This window comes from Suncus etruscus, chromosome 1 (genome assembly GCF_024139225.1).
Source record: "Suncus etruscus isolate mSunEtr1 chromosome 1, mSunEtr1.pri.cur, whole genome shotgun sequence".
Lineage (NCBI taxonomy): Eukaryota > Metazoa > Chordata > Mammalia > Eulipotyphla > Soricidae > Suncus > Suncus etruscus.
In genome coordinates, this window is record NC_064848.1 from 148,440,457 (window position 1) to 148,460,808 (window position 20,352).

Sequence of the window (20,352 nt, forward strand, 5' to 3'; positions counted from 1 at the left end):
GAGTAGGGAAGGTATGTTTTGGTTCAGACACCTCAACTACTAAACTAGAAATTCATACAAGCTGTTATATGTGGCGGTGACATTAGATCGGTGCAAGGCTGGGACCCACTGGGAGCATTCTCTCAATCCTTTGTTCTGCGTCCACCAGAAAGAAATCTCTCTCGCCTTAGAAGCCCATTCATCACCGGGATGGCCCCGTGAGTCACGGGACGCAACTACACTAACACTCGAGTTTACCTATCTAGTTTATCTATCGTGTCTGGGTGAATCCGCTGACTGTCACTGAGTGCCCTCAAACACTGCACAATACAAACACTGCGTGGAATTAGGGTCTTAAAAAACAGGGGCCGGGAAGGTGGCGCTAGAGGTAAGGTGTCTGCCTTGCAAGCGCTACCATAGGACGGACAGCAGTTCGATCCCCTGGCGTCCCATATGGTCCCCCCAAACCAGGGGCAATTTCTGAGCGTATAGCCAGGAGTAACCCCTGAGCGTCAAATGGGTGTGGCCCAAAAAACCAAAAAAAAAAAAAGAAAAAACAAACTTCACTGTAATCCTATTAATTGAAATGTAAATGTCTATTCTGCCATAATTATATAGTGATGACGGAGAAAGCAATTTATAATTTCTATTACCAACATGTTGCAATAAAAGAACAATGAACTCTCCTCAGTTGTTTCGCGGTTTCCCTCTGAACTAACCACACCCCTCTAATAGTCTAAAGGGAAAGTTCATCTAGTTGATATCCCCTAAATAAGAGTAACAATCAAGGAACTATGGCTATATAAGTAGCATGAAAACCACAGAATCGTCATAAAAATTAAAAAAGAAAACTGCAAAAAAATTGTGTGGCCCTAATCAGTTTCATCACAAAGGTAAGAGTGAAGTTCTCATTGGCAACATCATCAAAATAACCGTTATTACTATTAATATTTCCCCCCCCCAGCATAAACTTAAAACATTTCCCCAACTTCGCATGCAACACTGTCCTTATGTCCTTATAGAAATGGGAACTTTTTTAGATTTCTTCAAACTTCCCAAATGTAACTTTTCCTTCCACTGGATCTCAAGAAAACCATTTGATAAACTAAAGACATAATTGAGAAAGACAGTTATTACAAAAGCTTCGGCAGAGAATCAGCCTTGACCGAGGTGGGTCAAAGATAGTGGTTCCCAACCTCAAGGCACATTTGGTGCTTAGAAGGTTCTAACAATACTGCAAAAGGAAGGACAGGAGTGGTAGATTGGTAATGGCACAATTCTATGGCGAGGGACAGGAAAGGCTTTCTCAGCAGAGTTTAATGCAGCATATGTGCATGTTGATTTTCTTTTGGGGTTTGGGCCATCCCCAGCTGTGTTCAAAGACTCTTGGTGGTGCTCAGGAGACTCTAGAGGGAAAGACAGAACCCAAGGTTCCTAAATACAAAGCCTGTCTCCTGCCTCTGAGCGATCACCTAGACTCAAATGTTGGTTTTTAACTATGCCCACCTGAAACATACATAATATTACAATATAATCTGACTTCAATAAAAAAACAGAAAAACTTGTAACACCTCAGGATACAGCTCAGTGATAAAAATACATGCTTTGCAAATACGAGGCTCTGAGTTAAATCCCAGTGCCAAATGAATACTACTTCCAAGTTCTCTTACCCCTACAAATAATGGTTTAGGTGGGGTTTTTTTGTTTGTTTGTTTGTTTGTTTTCTTTTTTTTTTTTTTTTTTTTTTTTTTTTTGGTTTTTGGGTCACACTTGGCAGCACTCAGGGGTTACTCCTGACTCTATGCTCAGAAATCGCTCCTGGCAGGCTCGAGGTACCATATGGGATGTCGGGATTCGAACCACTGACCTTCTGCATGAAAGGCAAACGCCTTACCTCCAATTTTTTTTTAAGATTTCTAAAAATATCTTATGTATCATCTGGGAACTACTGATTTTCATATATCTGATTTCATATATCTGATAACCTGGCAAAGCATCATAAAAGCTGAGCTGTTTCCTGGGGGGCAATTTTGGTTACAGATGCAAGGGAACAGAGTGGCGTTTCTAACAAATGACACAAGGTTTTTCGACTTCAGAATATTCAATCACGTATTGTGGACAAATCTGGTCTCTCTCAAAGATGACAAAAACAGAGGGATTCTGCACCGTATCCACACAGCTGTCGTAGCCCAAAGGAGGCCTCTTAATAATCGGATTTCCCTGAACAAAATTTCCAACCAGCACCTGGGCAACAATCATAACATTGACCTTGGGGCCATTCGTGTTCTCTTTATGGGAACGAAGGGCATCTTTCATGAAGTAATTTCCTAGAAACAATTAGGGGAAAGGAAAAGGTTAAAAATGAACGTCAGGTGGGTCTGGAGGGATAATATAGTGGGGAGGGAGCTTGCTTGCTATATGGCCAACCCAAACTCAATCGCTGGCACCTCACAGGGTCCTCAGAGCACCACCAGGAGTGTCTTCTGCTTAGTACCGGGTGTGCCCCACACATACACACACATAAAAATTAAGAGCTGGAAAGATTATTTTTTACTTTTTTTTTTTCCAGTTTTCGGGCCATACTCAGCAATGGTCAGAGGTTACTTCTGTTTCTACACTCAGAAATGACTCATGGAAGGATGGGGGGAAGGGGGACATATGAAATGCTGGGGATCAAAACCAGTCTACTTCATGCAAGGCAAGCACCGCATGCTGGACTCTAGCGCTGTAAACATTTTTTATAGATGTCAACCTAAGTGAATTCAGTCCTCAGGGAACCCAGCCTAAACCAAGATGGGAAGATAGATGCCTCTTTCCTCTTTTCTTTTTTTTTTTTTTTTGGTTTTTGGGCCACACCCGGTAACGCTCAGGGGTTACTCCTGGCTATGTGCTCAGAAGTTTTTTCTTTTGATTTTTGGGCCACATCCAGCAGCACTCAAGGGTTACTCCTGGCAGATGCTAGAGCCCATATGGGATGCCGGGAACCAAACCTGGGTCTGTCCTGGGTCAGCAGCATGCAAGACAAATGCCCCATCCCTATGTTATCGTTCTGGCCCTCCACTCCTCCCCCTCCCCGTTTTTGGGCCACCCTGATGACACTCAGAGGTTACTCCTGGCTATGCGCTCAGAAATCGCTCCTGGCTTGGGGGACTATATGGGACGTGGGGGGGGGGGTTTGAACCGAGGTCCACCCAAGGCTAGCGTGGGCAAGGCAGATGCCTTACCACTTGGCACCATGCTCTAGTCTAACCCCTACTTTCCCCTTTTCTACTCTACTCCCCAACTGTAAGATTACTGGTCCTATTTAATCAGTATTCATACTCCACCCCAGGGTTGATCTGGTAATGAGGTTATCAGGTTCGCTACTTGGTATTCCTTCTCCACCCTAGAATGTGGCCTAGTTCTTGCTAATAAAGCCTGAGTTACAGGAAGGAAAAGGCTCATTCTTCAGTCTTACCCCACTAAGCTGCTTTCCTTCTTTGGAGTAGAAGGCTTGTGTGGTGGGATCCTGCAGTTGGAATTCCTAACCCATTTTTGCCCTCTTTCATAGTGCTAATTATTTTCTGTGTTGACATTTGCTTCCAGACCTGCATCTTTCCAGGGCTTGGTTTTGGAGCCTGAGGCTCTGCTTATACCCAACAAGTGGGCAAAGATCAGACCATGGCCTTGTAGGAACAGCCAGGCACTCAATAGTCACAGGTAGAAATGAGGGGCATGGAGATGGAGCAATAGCACAGGGGTAGGGCGTTTGCCTCGCACAAGACCGACCTAGACCGGACCCTGGTTCAATTCCCGCCATCCCGTGTGGTTCCCATGCCTGCCAGGAGCGAATTCTGAGCACAGAGCCAGGAGTAACCCTGAGCACCATCGGGTGTGACCCAAACACAAAAAAGGGGAAAGGGCAATGAGAGTGTGGGAGCAACTAAAGGTGAGGTATAAACATTAGGAAACTCTATGGTCCTTCCGTGGGAAAGAAAAGGCAAGAGCAGCGCCTATGTGGGACCCTCTTAATCTTCCTGAACCTGAGCTTGTCTCCAAGACAGCTCAAATCTGAACAGGAGACCAGCAGCAATTCTGCTTCCCTCACCCTAGCCCGCTCGTGGCTTCTTCCAATACAAACCTATTCCATATTTGCAATTTGAAGTTACAGATAAGGTATAGTCAAAATTATTCGCACAGATTGAGGCCAAATGTCTGCGTAATGGTGTACAAAATAAGGTTTCTTCCCGGAACCATGACTTCTCCATTTTCTTCCTAATAGAATAAATAGGGGATGTCACTTCAAAAATCAAATTCCTGTTCTTCTACCCTGTTTCCCAAAAAATAAGACAGTATCTTATATTAATTTTTGCTCCCCAAGATGCACTATATCTTATTTTCAGGAGATGTCTTATTTTTCCATGAAAAAGAATATAGTACACATTTACTGTTAAATGAAAATAAAGGAAATTTATTACCTGTGTACGGTATGGTAGTTATCACAAACCAGACTAACTGAATTCTACAGTAGCCAGTCGGTGTAGCCCTAGCTATCAGTTTATAGTAAATTAATTGTCATTCCGAGACAGAGCCGTGCAGGGTCTTATTTTCAGGGGATGCCTAATATTTCACCCGGAAGGAAACCTGTAAATAGGTCCTATGTTTGGGGAAACACAGTAATTCGTAACACACACTGTAAGGAAAAGCTCATTGTTTGGGTTTCATTTCCCATTTTCTTTTTTTTTTTTGTTTTTTTTTTGTTTTTGTGCCACACCCGTTTGACGCTCAGGGGTTACTCCTGGCTATGCGCTCAGAAATCACCCCTGGCTGGGGGGACCATATGGGACACCGGGGGATCGAACCGCGGTCCATCCGCTTGCAAGGCAGACACCTAACCTGTAGCGCCACCTTCACGGCCCCTCATTTCCCATTTTCATCAGCTGTGGAACACTTGTTTAACATTCCTGAGTATGAGAGAGAGAGAAGAGAGAGAAAGGGGAGAGAAGAGAAGAGAAGAGAAGAGAAGAGAAGAGAAGAGAAGAGAAGAGAAGAGAAGAGAAGAGAAGAGAAGAGAAGAGAAGAGAAGAGAAGAGAAGAGAAGAGAAGAGAAGAGAAGAGAAGAGGGAGAAGAGAGAGAGAGAGAGAGAGAGAGAGAGAGAGAGAGAGAGAGAGAGAGAGAGAGAAGGTGGGAGGGAAGGAGGGAGATGACAGACAGAGAAAGGAAAAGGTACTCAAGATAAAAGAAAACTAGAGTCCTCAAAAATGGCCATGAATAAAACTCTTAAATAATAATAAATCCTTGCAGCAAACAGCACATGAAGAAGCCCCAGAGTGTGGCCACTAACCTTAAATAGGCATCCATAAGCTTTCTATTACTGATCTTCTGTATCTTGTCAATCTTGAAGTTTTTCATGGAAGCTTTAAAATTCTTGCTCACCTGGACATACTCCGGATCCTGGCTATCAAGCTCTAACAACTACAGAGAAAGAAAAAAAAAGGCATAACAGATAATGTGAAGTACAGAGCCAGGAGGCAGGCTTTGTCCTGATGTTGTGGCCCTTGTGTCTGGGACAACCCACTAGGGGCTTCTCAGGCTTTGGGTGGGCTAAGTGGGTTCAGGGCTGCTATCTCTGCCAGCTGGTTCCAACACAGAACCAGATGGAACCAGGTCCACCTGTGCAGGTTGACAGCAGGACAAAGGGCAAAAAGGGAAGCCATTTTGGCGACATCTGATTCAGTACATTCACTTGGGTATAGCACATATCCAAAGACCCCTGGTGGACAGCACAGCATGCAGGGGAAGCTGGAGCAACTTAGGGGAACCTGGTCCCAGTGGGTCAGGAACACTTGACTGGATAAGCTCTAGAGCTCAGAATCACAACACAGCCTTTTCCACACAAATGCAGCACCTTTCCCTCAGGGGCACCCCAAGAGCTAGTGTGTGGTTATACCCCAAAACAATGAGGCATACAACAGAACAGCTGCCCTTCCGGGAACAGGCTCACAGGTTATCTCTGTCTGCATTTGCACCGGATTCCTATCTCTGCAGAAGTCATTTGTCCATTCAACCACTCATCCCCTGACATACACGTTTATTAACACGGTATTTCCACCATTTTATAACATACCCACCAAAAAGGGTAAAATCCAGTACCTTATACTGATCCAAGTCCGGGGTGGTGTCCACTTGGGGAAGAGAGTCCGAGGCTAAACACTTTGATACGGTCTTCACGGGTGAAGGGCTATACGTGAGTGAAGAAATTTACGTCAGTCTCTGTACCCAAGCTTCTTCCTATCCCTGATTCCACCCACCAAGACAAGGTGTCTAAAAATGCTTTCTCTGTGTGTCACTTCCGTTCACACCCAGGTACTTCCCTGTATAAGCAGACATGTTTTTAATAGATGGCATTGGACATTTGTTATTTGGTGAGTTCCATGTTATTTCCCCAAGGCCAAAGAGATAGTTTGTTAAGACACTGTCCTTGAACATGACCCACATGACCAACCAGTTTAATTTCCAGAACCCATTTCCCTAAGCACTCGCCTCGCCTCACCTCGAGAGAGGTTGACTCCTAGTTCATCTGCATTTTAAGCTCATATGCCATACTGGATTTGTACTGAGGAGAGCAGATGAATCTGTTTTGGGTTGGCAAAATAACTTCATAGGCTGAGAGCAGGGTTTGAAAGTGGGAGGCTGGGACTCAATCCCTGGTGCCAGGCACAGATCCAAGAGTTAGTTCCCCAACACGACTCAATGTGGGAACTCCCCAATCAAACAAAAATCATTCCATTATGCTGAGTGAAATAAGTCAGAGGGACAGAGATAGACACAGAATAGTCTCACTCATCTGTGGGATTTAAGAAAATAAAAGACTTTTTTTTTGTTTTGTTTTTTGTTTTGTTTTGTTTTTGGGGCCACACCCGGCGTTGTTCAGGGGTTACTCCTGGCTATCTGCTCAGAAATAGCTCCTGGCAGGCACGGGGGACCATATGGGACTCCGGGATTCGAACCAACCACCTTAGGTCCTGGGTCGGCTATTTGCAAGGCAAAGGCCGCTGTGCTATCTCTCCGGCCCCAATAAAAGACATTTTTATAATAATGCCCAGAGACAATGAGGGTTGGAAGGATCGGCCCATGATATGAAGCTTACCATAAAAAGTGGTGAGTCCAGTTAGAGAAATAACTACACTGACAACTATTATGACAATGGTAGTGAGTGAGAGAAATAGAATGCCTGTTTCAGATACAGGCAGGAGGTGGGGGAGGAAGGAGATGGAGGGAATTGGTGGTGGGAAGGTTGCACTGAAGGGGTGTGTGTATTTTTTTATGACTAAAACCCGACTACACGGGGCCAGAGCAGTGGCACAGCGGTAAGGCATCTGCCTTGCCCAAGCTAGCCTAGGACAAATCATGGTTCCATCCCCTGGAGTCCCATATGGTCCCCCAAGCCAAGAGCGATTTCTGAGTGCATAGCCAGGAGTAACCCCTGAGAGTCACCAGGTGTGGCCCCAAAACCAAAAAAATATATAAAATAAAGTAAAACCTGACTACAAGGGGCCAGAGAGATAGCATGGAGGCAGGGCATTTGCCTTGCATGCAGAAGGACGGTAGTTCGAAATCCAGCATCCCATATGGTCCCCCGAGCCTGCCAGAAGCGATTTCTGAGCATAGAGCCAGGAGGAACCCTTGAGCACTTCTGGGTGTGACCCCAAAACCAAAAATTAAAAAAATAGATATTATTTAAAAAGGAAGAAAGATAATTCTGTTTTAGAAGTGTGCCAGGTTCACTTCTCTTTTGATGATATCTATCTGCTCTGACTCTATTTCCAAGCAAATGAATCTCTGCTGAGCTTCCTTGTTCAAGTCGGTACTTCAGCCCCAACTACACACAGGTTTCTCAATGCATTCTAGTTACATGCTCACTTAGTCATGCGTAGTACCACTATATCACACTCATCATGCAGATATTTTAGGAACTTTCAGAAGCTGAGCATGTGGCAAGGAGAGGTTTGGGGGTGGAGGTCCAAAATGGAAAGTCTTCTAGAAGTAACTACTACAATTAGAATGGGAGAACTTACTGACTCTTCTGAGCTGGAGAAGAATTTCGGGAAGGTGTAAAGGGGCCACGAAGGAGACTCCTTTCCTCGATGCCAACAGGGGAGGTGTCAGGAGCAGAACTAGTATGGGGAAAGAACTGCTATGGGCACAGGCATACCCACTCCTAAACCTGGGCTCCCACTCAGACTTACGCCAGCCCTCTTATCTTCTGCTCCACATTCCACGCAGACACAAAGACCGGTCTTCTGAGCACTTTCTTTTGGGCTTTGGTGTTGATGTTGGTCTGAATCATTGCTGTCAACAGTAAAAAGAAAGCCAGAATTACGGATCTACTCTAGCAAATGATTCCCAGTTACCTTCCAGAGGATGGTCACACAGCAAAAATGGCTGGGCAAGCTGTACTGGAGGGAACAGAGGACTGTTTTGGATTGAATTTGTTCTCAATAAACTCATCTCCTTCGTGGCCCTGATTCTAAGGAAGCACAGAGGCAAATTAACTGGCATTAGATGATAAAGAAGAAATCTCGATAATGAGTTTTCAAAAAGGCTGCTCTAAACCATCTATGATGATATATTGGAAATAACTTGCTTGAACTGTCAAGTTTCTATCATGAAATGACATCTAGAATGATGTTATGATTAGCACAGGCATGCTGTAGATCTAAGATCAAGCTGATACCTTATTGTTTGAGGGAACCTCCTCGCCCAGCTTCACTCAGGGGTTACTCCTGGTTCCGCACTCAAGCACTACTCTTGATGAACTTGATGTACAGTATGCGTCACCAAGAATGGAACTAGAGTCTTCTAATCGCTCTTGATCATCTTCTTTAAAAAGCAAATTATGGGCCCGGAGAGATAGCACAGCGGCGATTGCCTTGCAAGCAGCGGATCCAGGACCAAAGGTGGTTGGTTCGAATCCCGGTGTCCCATACGGTCCCCCGCCCCTGCCAGGAGCTATTTCTGAGCAGACAGCCAGGAGTAACCCCTGAGCATTGCCGGGTGTGGCCCAAAAAAAAAATTAAAAAAAAAAAAAAAAAGCAAATTATAGGGCCAAGTGATAGCATAACAATAGGGCATTTGTCTTGCATGAGGCTGATCTGGGACATACCCAGGTTTGATCCCTGGGATCCCATATGGTCCCCCAAGCCTGCCAAGAGTGATTTCTTTTTCACTTTTTTTTTAAAATATGGAACGCTTCACGAATTTGCTATCATCCTTGCACAGGGGCCATGCTAATCTTCTCTCCAATTTTTAGTATATGTGGTGCCAAAGCGAGCATGCTAGGAGCGATTTCTGAAAGCAGAGCCAGGAGAAACCCCTAAGCACTGCCTGGTGTGCCCCCCCCCCCAAAAAAAAGGCAAGTTATAGGACCAGAAGTATGGCTGAAGGACCAAAAAACCACCTGTCTTGCAAGAGTGAATAGAAGATTCAATTGTATCAACCTTAAGTTGAAGCTTAAGTCCTGGGAATGTCCCAGGGGTGTAGAAAGGGGAGCAGGAGCTTCCATGGTAAGGCCATTCCTGCCTGATTTCAAGCTAGATCTTCAAAAGCGAGCCAACAGGCCCTGCCACAGGGTCTCAAACCCTCAGCACAATGGCAAATAAAGGCTTGTTTCCACAATGGACAGAACTCAGGTGGACAAAATTCTGACAAGGAAGGGCCAGAACTGTAGAAGCCTCCCCTCTTGCATCTTTTGTATCATAGCACCTCTAAATCCTGCCACTGCCCAGCCAGAAGCCCCGCAACCCTGATAAACAGCCTAGTGGAGTAGACAATTTCTCAGAACTCATGGTCCAACCATCTATTCACAGAGGACAGACAGGGCCAAGAGAGGTCTTTGCCATACCATTACACAGTTCCCTTCACAGGTTCGCCTGCACAGGGCAAAAACTTACCTCGTAAATTCAGCTCGTAAGTCTGTTGGCCCACCACAAAGGTCAGCACCACGTCTTTTGAAGACCTGGAGTAGATGGTTTCCAGGTAAGTGGAATCAACGTTCGCAGCCTTACAGCCCTGATTGTCTCGCTGGTCAGGAAATAAAACACATAAATTGTGAGAAACAAAGCACCCTGGGCCTAGGACCAACATGGTCCTAAATCCCCAGTAAAGCCACTGAAAAATATCTTTCCACTCTAGTACTTCTCCATAGGCAGAAAGTACTAACCCAAAGATAAAACCACAAAATGTACTCAACCTAAAAGGGCAAGAGCCCTCCTGTTCAGCTGAAAAAGAGGAACTATGTGGGTCTGACTGTCCCACCAGATAAGAACCCCTGTTGTGTTATTGATCCTACCCTAATCAATTATTGTACTCCACCCTAGGGTGATAGTATATTGGATTATTCCTTATTTGGTATTCTGCTCCCATCCTAGGGTGGTACCTGATTCTTGGCAATAAAAGCAAAGGTCTGAGGAAAGCTGGGGCTCATTCTTCCATCTTCCACTGAGCTGTACTCCATCTTAGGAGCAGAAAGCTTTTGTGGTTTGAATTCCTTGCTTGAGCACTGGATTTCCTGAACCCATTCTTGTACCTTTTCACTGTGTGAATTACTTTCTGTGGATCTCTACAACTGGAACTGTCCCCCCTGACCTAATTGGACATGGGAATGGGAACTGCCTTTCCTGTCTGGGAGCTCGGTAGGAATCAAACCTTAACCAATCTTTTAGAGAATGTGACACTTCAAACCCCCTGACACAAAGTTGAGTCAGCAGTAAGTTGGGACATCCACCCTAAACATGATGTGATTTTTTTTATATTATTTCTGTTCAAGTGGCTGAAATGCTTGCATTATTGTATCAACCAATGAAATGTGTGGTTGTTGAAGCCTGTAAAGCTCTCTATATACTGCTTGCAGATTTAACTCGGGATCCTTGTCAAGACTCCCTTAGTTTGGGGCCGGAGTGGTGGCACAGTGGTAGGGTGTTTGCCTTGCACACGGCTGATCCAGGACAGACCCTAGCGTCCCATATAGTCCTCCAAGCCAGGAGCAATTTCTGAGTGCAGAGCCAGACCCTGAAAGTCACTGGGTGTAATCCAAAAACACAAACAAAAAAAAAACTCCCTTAGTTGGATGAGACTTGGACCTCGACTAGTCGAATAAACTTCCTTTTGCACCTTGCATTATCGGAGGTGGTCTTTGACTCTCAGCACCGACTCGGGTAGTCAACTCGAACCCTAACAAAATTAAACATCTGGGACAGGCTTTTCTAGAACCCTCTCCCATCACTATCAAGCATTTGGCTTTAGCAATGGTATTCAAAGAGACATACGCCTGCCCGCTTTCCAACCGAATTCCATCCTGAGCTAGAGGACAGAGCTGTCTGTGTTCACTGCAAGAAGCTGGCCCAAGGCTGGGCAATGCCCAAAGACAACTCTCTGCAATGCTCTTTTTATGGAGTGGCAATGACAGACTTAGGAGACCAAGTCATTTGTACCCAGTATATAGACTTCATGTCGTGAAGACTAGAGCAGAAGGGACTCCATTTTGTTGAAATAATGTTAAGTTTCCATTGAGGACTAACAAGGCGAAGATCCATTTGCAGGGGTCTCAAACTCAATTTACCAAATAGAATGCCGGGATTCGAACCACCGTGCTTCTGCATGCAAGGCAAATGTCTCACCTCCATGCTATCTCTCCGGTCCCTGCTTTGCTTTATTTCAATTGTGTGGTCTCATCCTTTGACTCCAGAACGTAACAGCATCTACACTGGTTACTTAAGCTAACAGAATCTAGGGGCCGGGTAGGTGGCGCTGGAGGTAAGGTGTCTGCCTTGCAAGCGCTAGCCAAGGAAGGACCGCGGTTCGATCCCCCGGCGTCCCATATGGTCCCCCCAAGCCAGGGGCGATTTCTGAGCACATAGCCAGGAGTAACCCCTGAGCATCAAACGGGTGTGGCCCAAAAACCAAAAAAAAAAAAAAAAAAAAAAAAAAAATAAGCTAACAGAATCTAACCCTGTCCAAGAAATAGAATAAGGAAGTTCTTTAAAAAAAAATTTTTTTAAACAGAAAAAAGGGGGCCAGAGAGATAGCATGAAGATGGGGTGTTTGCCTTGCATGCAGAATGATGGTGGTTCAAATCCTGGCATCCCATTCGGTCCAATGAGCCTGCCAGATGCGATTTCTAAGTGTAGAGTCAGGAGTAATCCCTTAGCACTGCTAAAAAAAAAAAAAAAGAAAAAAAGGGGCCAAAAAAAAAAAAGAAAGAAAAAAAGTAAAAAAAAAAAAGGGGCCAGAGCAGTGGTGCAGTGGTAGAGCATTTATCTTGCACGTGGCTAACCCAGGACGGACAGCAGTTCAATCCCTGTTGTCCCATATGGTCCCCCAAACCAGGGGAGATTTCAGAGCATATAGCCATGAATAATCCCTGAGATTCACTGGGTGTGGCCCAAAAAAATAAAAATAAAAAAGTTCTGCAAGAAAGCTTTGCTCCAAAAGCCAAATAAAGGCACCTGCCCTGTCTTCTCAGCTTAGAGATCTCAATACTCTCTATCTTACTTCAGGGATTCAAATGTAATGGCTAAGAAAGACACACATCCTCACCCATGTCCCTATGTGAAGATATGGTCTTCTGTAGGGCAGAAGTGAAATGTCTGAATGTGAGAAGAGGTTCATGGGAAATGTTCTGGTTCTCAAAAAAGACAGGGGGAGACCATATGCCCACTCTGGCAGGAGCACACCCAGGCAGACTAAAAGCATTCCCAAATACATACCCAACAGCGTTTGGAGACCATGAGAAGTTGGGATCAAATCCTAGCCTTTCCCATGCGAAGCCACTGGGCCCAACACACATGTTCTTAAAAGTGGTACATTTGGGGTCCAAAGAGGACAAGGAGCAGGGTGCTTGCCCAGCATGTCTCTGAGCCAGGTTTGAGCCTCCTGGAACCATATACGGTTCCCAGAGCCTCCCAGGAGTGATCCCAGTGTGTGGAGCCAGGAGTAAGCCATGAACACTGCTGGGTGTGGCTCTAATCAAAACAAAAGGGGAACATTGAAAGAAGAGCTTCCAAGAAACAAAGGTACTCACCTTCCCGTACTCAATCCATGTACCTGTCTTATTTCTCCAGTACCAGATCCACTTTGTGGCAAAGAGCGATTCCTTTGCGCTGACTGATCTGACTGATGAAAGTGTGGAAATGCGACGGATGGAGTCAGAATTACAAGTCATGTCTTGAAAATTGATTGTGCGATTCCCGATGGAAAAGCTAGAGACAAGCATTTAACATTAGCAAAACACTCCTTTCAACTAATTTTTGAACCTGGTCTTTAAGGACCATTGAGAAAAACACAGAGATAATGTCACTTGCCCTCCCATTCCTGAATGTTGCTCTTCTCGAAGTAAATCCAAAAATTAGAATCTGTCCTCATGGGTCCGGAGTGGTAGCACAGTAGTAGGGCATTTGCCTTACACTCAGCCGACCCAGGACAAAAGCAGGTTTGATTCCCTGCTTCCCATATGGTTCCCCCCGAAGCCTGAAAGAATGATTTCTGAGCCCAGAGCCAAAAGTAACCTTTGAGCTCTGCCGAGTATGGGGACCCCCGAAAAAAAATAAAATAAAATAATCGGTGTTCACAAAGTGATTATCTCAATGTTACAAAAAGTAAATTTAAGGGAGCCAGAGCAATAGATAGCACAGTGGGTAGGGCATTTATCTTGCATGTAGCCAACCCGGGTTTGATTCCCGGCATCTCATATGGTTCCCCAAGCCTGCCAGAAGTAATTTCTGAGCTCAGAGCCAAGTGCCACCAGGTATTGCCCCAAAACAAACAAACAAACAAACAGAAAAAAAATATAGCCAACAACAAATGGTTAGTATTTCAGGGTTTTTTTTTTTTGGGGGGGGGGGCACAACTGCCAGTGCTCAGGGGTTACTCCTAGCTCTACACTGAGAAATCATTCCTGCTGGCAGACTCGGGGAATCATATGGGATGCCAGGGATCGAACCCAGGTCAGTCTCATGCAAGGCAAACAAACACTCTATCCACTGTGCCCATATTCAATTTTGATTTTTGTTTATGGCCACACACAGCAATGCTCAAGGCCTACTCAGGGCTGATTCAAGGGACCATAAGCAAATGCTAGGGACTCAAACTTGGGTCAGTCGCATGCAAGAAAACACCCTACCCACTGTAATATAACCACAGCTCTTTAGTTCCTATTTTAATATGGAAAATATTATTCACTATGATCCAAATAGCTCTAACACACTCAGTACTGTGAGAGATCTTAGAGAATTACTGCTCTATTACAGGGTTGTAGAACATACACGAAAGTGGTTCTCACCTAGAAACCATTTCACTCATGGGGGCCAGAGTGAGCACAGCGGGTAGGGTATTTGCCTTGCACAAAGCCGACCCACTTTCAATCCCCAGCATCCCATACAGTCCTGAGCCTGTCAGCAGTGACTCCTGAGAGCAGGGACAGTAGTAATCCCTGAGCACCGCTGAATTTGGGGAGGGAGGGAGGGAGGGAGGGAGAGAGGAAGGGAGGGAGGGAGGGAGGGAGGGAGGGAGGGAGGGAGGGAGGGAGGGAGGGAGGGAGGGAGGGAGGGAGGGAAAGAAACTATTTCACTCCCTAAGGACAGTTTTGGTATGAGTTCATGTAATCACAAGATTATCACCCAAATCATTCAGCCTCCAATGCAACAGTGCTAGATTTAAAATGTCTATTTTTGGGGGGCCAGAGAGATAGCATGAAGGTAATGCGTTTGCCTTGCATGGAGGTGGTTCGAATCCCAGCATCCCATATGGTCTCCGAGCCTGCCAGGAGCAGTTTCTGAGCGTAGAGCCAGGAGTAACCCCTGATCGTTGCCGGTGTGATCCCAAAAAAATCCAAAAAAAAAATCAAAGAATGAAAAATAAATAAAGAGCCCGGAGAGATAGCACAGCGGTGTTTGCCTTGCAAGCAGCCGATCCAGAACCAAAGGTGGTTGGTTCGAATCCCGGTGTCCCATATGGTCCCCCATGCCTGCCAGGAGCTATTTCTGAGCAGACAGCCAGGAGTAACCCCTGAGCACCGCCGGGTGTGGCCCAATAACAATAAATAAACAAACAAACAAATAAATGAATAAAATGTCTACTTTTTAGGGGTTTTTTTGTTTTTTTCTACATCCAGCAGTGCTCAGGAGGCCGTATGGGGTGCTGAGGATCAAACTTGGGTCAGCCTTGTGCAAAGCAAGAGCCCTATACTGTCTTATCCAGCCCCCGAAGGCCTACTAGGAATTGGCCTTCCCTATCCAACTACAACCTAAACAGGAGAACAGATAATTGCGCCCCCTGGTGGCAGAAACAACACAGGAATCCCCACGCCTAATTCAGTGTGATTTTCCTCCAAAATTAAAAAAAAATTATCTCCAAAGGAGTGGTAATTGATTGTGTGAGAGAATGAATATCTCTCTTTCTTGCTCTTATTCTTCCTCTTTTCCATCAGCCTTTTTATTTTTTTGGTTTTCGGGCCACATCAGGTGACGCTCAGGGGTTACTCCTGGCTATGCACTCAGAAATCGGTCCTGTCTTGGGGAACCATATTGGATACCGGAGGATCGAACTGCGGTCTGTCCTGGGTCAGCCACGTGCAAAGCAAGAGCCCTACCACTGCGCCATCGCTCCAGCCCCCAGCCTGGCACTTTTGAGGTCACAGACAACAGAACTTTTACAAGCCAGAGTCTAAGCACCAACTTACATAGATTTCTGGGGGTCACAAAACATCTTCTCGATTGTCTCCAAAGGCTGCAGTTCATTCCAGGCATCTCTGGTAAATATCTGCCACTGGTAGGGCAGATGGAAGTGCACTTTGTGGCAGTTTTCTACAAAGACAAAAAAAGCTGTGAGAGGATTTCTGATCCCAGTGTATCCTGCTGACTGCCGACTCGCCCCACGAGGCCTCCTGTCCCACCATGCCACGCTGCAGATGAGCACCTCTTCCCTCTCAGCCTGCGCACCTCAAAAATCCACATCCCAACACTCCTTCACCCCTGATGGAGACTCAGCAGAAAACAAAATGTCCAAAGTACAGGGGTGTGGCCCAGTGGTGAAGCAACTGCCCTGCAGATCTAAGACCAAAAATCTAATCCCTGACCAATACACCAACTGCCCCAGCACCAAGACAGTGTGTGTGACCTCAATCGCTGTCACAGTAGGGAAAATTAGGGAAATCAGCAGACAACTAAGCTTTCACACACTCCACAGGAAGTTCAAAGTCATTTTAAATGAATATTTGCACCCCTAAAGTGGATCTATGGGGATTAAATACTTGCTTTCCCATTGTTTTCCTTAAAGCTTGACCTCCAATTGGCCTCTTCCAGAAAGGTCTGTTCTTGGATCCCACTCAACACTGACCTGGCATGTATGTCCTCACCACCCCCACTTCTCACCTCGCTCTGCGTGCCCTTCTTATACAGGCATGTGATGCTGTCTTGAACAGATGGTATATCATGGGTTCATGCCTGCATGCCTGGTCTAACTAGTAGAGGGTTGGGCATGGGCACTAAATAAACATAGGCTGGATAATAACAAGTGTCCAGGGGCCAGAGTGATAACACAGCGGTAGTATGTTTGCCTTGCACATGGTCAATACAGGACAGACGGTGGGGCATCCTATATGGGGCCCTAGGGCACTGCTAGGGGCAATTTCTGAACATAGAGCCAGGAGTAACCCCTGAGCACCACCAGATGTGGCCAAAAAATAAAATAAAAAAAAAGGAGAGCATCCATTAAGAGGCCAAATGAGCAGCCTGGTGGGGCATATATATCAGAAAGGCAAACCCCAACATGTAACCATGTGGGTGACCACTGCTTGGGCCTACTTTTGTGATCCAACAGGTTCCCCTAGGGCTCAGGGCTCACTGTCCTAGACCCTCACAAAGCTCCTGGAATGAAGTCGAGTTACTCACGAGCAGACGGGCACTGTTTAAGCAGGTGATTGAGACAGATTATATTCTTATTGTCGTCATCCTTTGCCATGGAACCTGCAAAAGAGACATCCAGAAACCAAACTTAATGCTTTACCCCAAATCTAGTCTCTGGGGGAAACCAGGGATCTGTTCCAGAAACTCCCTAATGAGCTCCAGAGAGCACGCTGTTCCCCACTCTCCAATTCCACCCAGCAGGAGGCCCGTGTGGGTTAGGCTTAGTTCTTGGGAGTCTGACTGGATACTTCTATCCATGTAGCAGAGGAATCTAAGGGGCCAAATCTGCTGCCTTAGCACACCCCCATGAACCACTTTCTACAACCCCATTAGGCTCAAGGCCCATGACTGGATGGGGCATCCAGACAGAAAGCACTGGGCCATGTGGCTCCAGTTTTACCCAAGACCTGTAGTCACCTGTACTCTCTGGGATGGAACCAGCATTGCTGTAGTTTGGGCAAGAATGGGTGGGGGGTACGGGGAAAGGGTGGGGGCAGGGGGCAAAGTAATAGAACAGTGGTAGAGTGTTTGTCTTGCAAGTGGTCAACACCAGACAGATCCCAGTTGGATTCCAGTATTCTCCCATATGGTCCCCCAAGCCTGCCAGGAGTGATTTCTGAGTGCAGAGCCAGGAGTAACCCCTGAGCACTGCTGGGTGTGGCCAAAGAAACAAAACAAAACAAAACAAAAAACAACAACATGAGAGGCACTTTAGGCAGACAGCTGGACTTACCTTCCTTCTTCTGGGGTTGAGCAGAGCATCTTTTCTCAGTCCTGGCTCCTGAGTCATCTGTCCCCTTTCTGACTGCTGGGCTGGAGCCAAAGTAGGCTCCATGCCCACCTGCTTGACCACTTGGGGCCTTGGCCTTGGTTCCCAAGTCCACAACTGGGGCGTGAATACTCTGTTGAGTCTTGAGTGTTTTTTCTCTGGGTATTCCAGGACTAAGTGCTGCTAGGTGAAGATTATCATCATCAGTGGTGCTGTGGGAGATCTGGGACCTAGCATGAAATGGGCTTTGGGAGTCTAGCATCCAATCATTGACCTTCTTTTCCAAGGTCTTGAGTTTGTCATGCAAAGGTCCTGTGGCAGCAGGGACATCTGTGTTATGTGCACCCAGAAGGGGGGAAAGAGGCTCATTCGGGCCATGTCCCTCGAGCAAGGTCTCTATGTCGCAGAGACTTCCCTGGTTCTTCAGTAAAGCCCTGTGGTTCGGACTCACCAGGGATACTTTCTCTCTCTCTCTGCAGCCTGTGGCTATGTTGTGGAAATCTCTGGTGAAAGGCCGATCTTTGGCCTGTCGGGTATCTACCAGCTTCCCTTGGGCACTTATATTCTTCCTGATCTCTGTTTCTAAGGAGATATCCTGAAAGGTTTCGGGGTTCAGGATGGGAGCAGAAGGCACAATAGAGTCAAAGGAAGGAGGAAATAAAACTTCTCCCTTGGGAGCCTGTACTTTCAGCCAGGATTCTGGGCCCTTCCACTTCACCCTGGGGTCCACATTAGAAATGTGACAGGAATTGGAATCTTCAGAGACACCAGGATGTGGACCCCCATTCTTCAACAGCTGCTGCTGGCTTCCTTTTGCTGAATTCGGTGCCCCCACACCTGCAGCTTTTGGGTAGACAAGAACAGGAGGAGAGCCCTCCTGGCTCTCCAGATTCTGTAACTGGGAAATGAGACTGGACACGTCATCTAGGGGAGACCCCAGGGAGTCAGGACTTGGGGTGCGGGACCCCTGTGCAGAGAGCAAGGTCGAAGATAGGAACTCTATGCTGCCGAAGCTTTCTCGGGGTGTCTCTCTGCTCTGGTCTCTTCCTTTGGGGGGGCCCCCTCTTCGATAGATGGGAGCACCTGGGAAGAAAAGCAGAGGAATGAAAAGGATGAAGGAAAGGAAACCCTCCTACTGGCAACCACAGGGACAAAGTCTGAGGCTGCAGACACCTCCCCATATCCTTACAGTGTCAGCCCAGCAGAAAAACAGCCGATCTGATGGGAATGTTGCATAGCAGCCCCACAAACACACCCAAGCTCAGTGAGCCTAAATAGTAACACAGAAGGCTCAGCTCGCATACCAACGACCAGTAAATGCTCAATGACTTCAGTTAACAACCTTGCGAGATAGAAAAAATTAGCATAAACTGACTGTTGAATAAGCTTTGTTAGTTCCATCTGCCTTTATATTTTAACAAGCAATAGGAAATAAACTTGTTTGTGCCTGCAGGAGGGCAGGCTGGGGTGTTGAGTGAAAAAAAATGGGGAGATTCATGGAGGGAAGGTCACACTGGTGATGAGATTGATGTCGGAACATGAAATTATAAACAACTTGGTAAATCAGTGTTAAAAAAGGGGCATGGAGGTAAGGTGTTTGCCTTTCATGCAGGAGGTCATCAGTTCGAATCCCGGTGTCCCATATGGTCCCCCGTGCCTGCCAGGAGCAATTTCTGAGCGTGAAGCCAGGAATAACCCCTGAGCACTGCTGGGTGTGACCCAAAAACCACAAAAAAAAAAAAAAAAAAAAAAAAAAAGGTATTTTTTAAATCTGAGGACTTGGGGGCCAGAGCGATAGCACAGTGGTATGGCATTTGCCTTGCAAACGCAGATCCAGGATGGACCTGGTTTGATCCTCAGCATCCCATATGGTCCTCCTAGCCAGGAGCAATTTCTGAACGTATAGGAGTAACCCCTGAGCGTTACCAGGTGTGCCCCCCCCCAAATAAAAAAAACCTGAAGACTTTACAGAGGCGGGAGAGAGAGCATAAAGCAATAGTTGACTGCCACATGTGGCACCTAATATGGCCCCACTAGCACCTCCAGGAGTGTCGACCTTTAGCATAGAGTCCTGAGTAAGTGCTTAGTAAGCCTTGAGCATCCCTGGGTATGGCCTCAAAACAAAACATCCAAGTTTGAGAACATCATAAAACGTGAAATTAACCAGTTACAAAAGGACAAATATTACATGATTCCACATAAGAAATGCCTTATGTCAAAGAATCAAACGAGAATAGCTGGGCTGAAGTGATATTACAGTCGGTAAAGCTCTTGCTTTATATGTGCATTCAACCTCCAGCTTCCCATAAGGTTCCTCTGAGCACCACCAGGAGTAATCCATGAGAGCAGAGTCAGGAGCACCAAGTGTGACCCCAAAAACAAAACAGGAAAAAAAAAAAAAAAACTAAAGAAGATGGGGCTGGAGAGGTGGCGCTAGAGGTAAGGTGCCGGTCTTGCAAGCACTAGCCAAGGAAGAACCGTGGTTTGATCCCCTGGCGTCCCATATGGTCCCCCCAAGCCAGGGGTAATTTCTGAGTGCTTAGCCAGGAGTAACCCCCCTGAGCATCAAACAGCATCAAATGGGTGTGCCCCCCCCCCAAAAAAAAAAAAAAAAAACCTAAAGAAGAAACCTAAAGAAAATTCTACCACTGGGGCCAGAGTGA

The 20,352-nt window shown here is 46.1% G+C and overlaps 1 protein-coding gene and 1 pseudogene across 1 annotated transcript in view; both read right to left on the minus strand.

Moving 5' to 3' along the window:
* Positions 1–1,996: 1,996 nt before the first annotated feature.
* The window catches only part of ZC3HAV1 (zinc finger CCCH-type containing, antiviral 1), a 48,361-nt gene continuing 30,005 nt past the window's right edge, over positions 1,997–20,352 (minus strand). Inside the window, exons 4-13 of the mRNA XM_049782921.1 lie at positions 17,654–18,772; positions 16,906–16,980; positions 15,696–15,819; positions 13,041–13,218; positions 9,913–10,042; positions 8,209–8,311; positions 6,113–6,200; positions 5,304–5,434; positions 4,100–4,233; positions 1,997–2,306 (exon numbers count right to left, since the gene is read on the minus strand). Coding sequence (XP_049638878.1) covers positions 2,044–2,306; positions 4,100–4,233; positions 5,304–5,434; positions 6,113–6,200; positions 8,209–8,311; positions 9,913–10,042; positions 13,041–13,218; positions 15,696–15,819; positions 16,906–16,980; positions 17,654–18,772 — 2,345 coding nt within the window. The 3' untranslated portion in view covers positions 1,997–2,043. The remainder of the gene's footprint in view (positions 2,307–4,099; positions 4,234–5,303; positions 5,435–6,112; positions 6,201–8,208; positions 8,312–9,912; positions 10,043–13,040; positions 13,219–15,695; positions 15,820–16,905; positions 16,981–17,653; positions 18,773–20,352) is intronic.
* LOC126029659 (uncharacterized) lies at positions 9,198–9,296 on the minus strand (annotated as a pseudogene).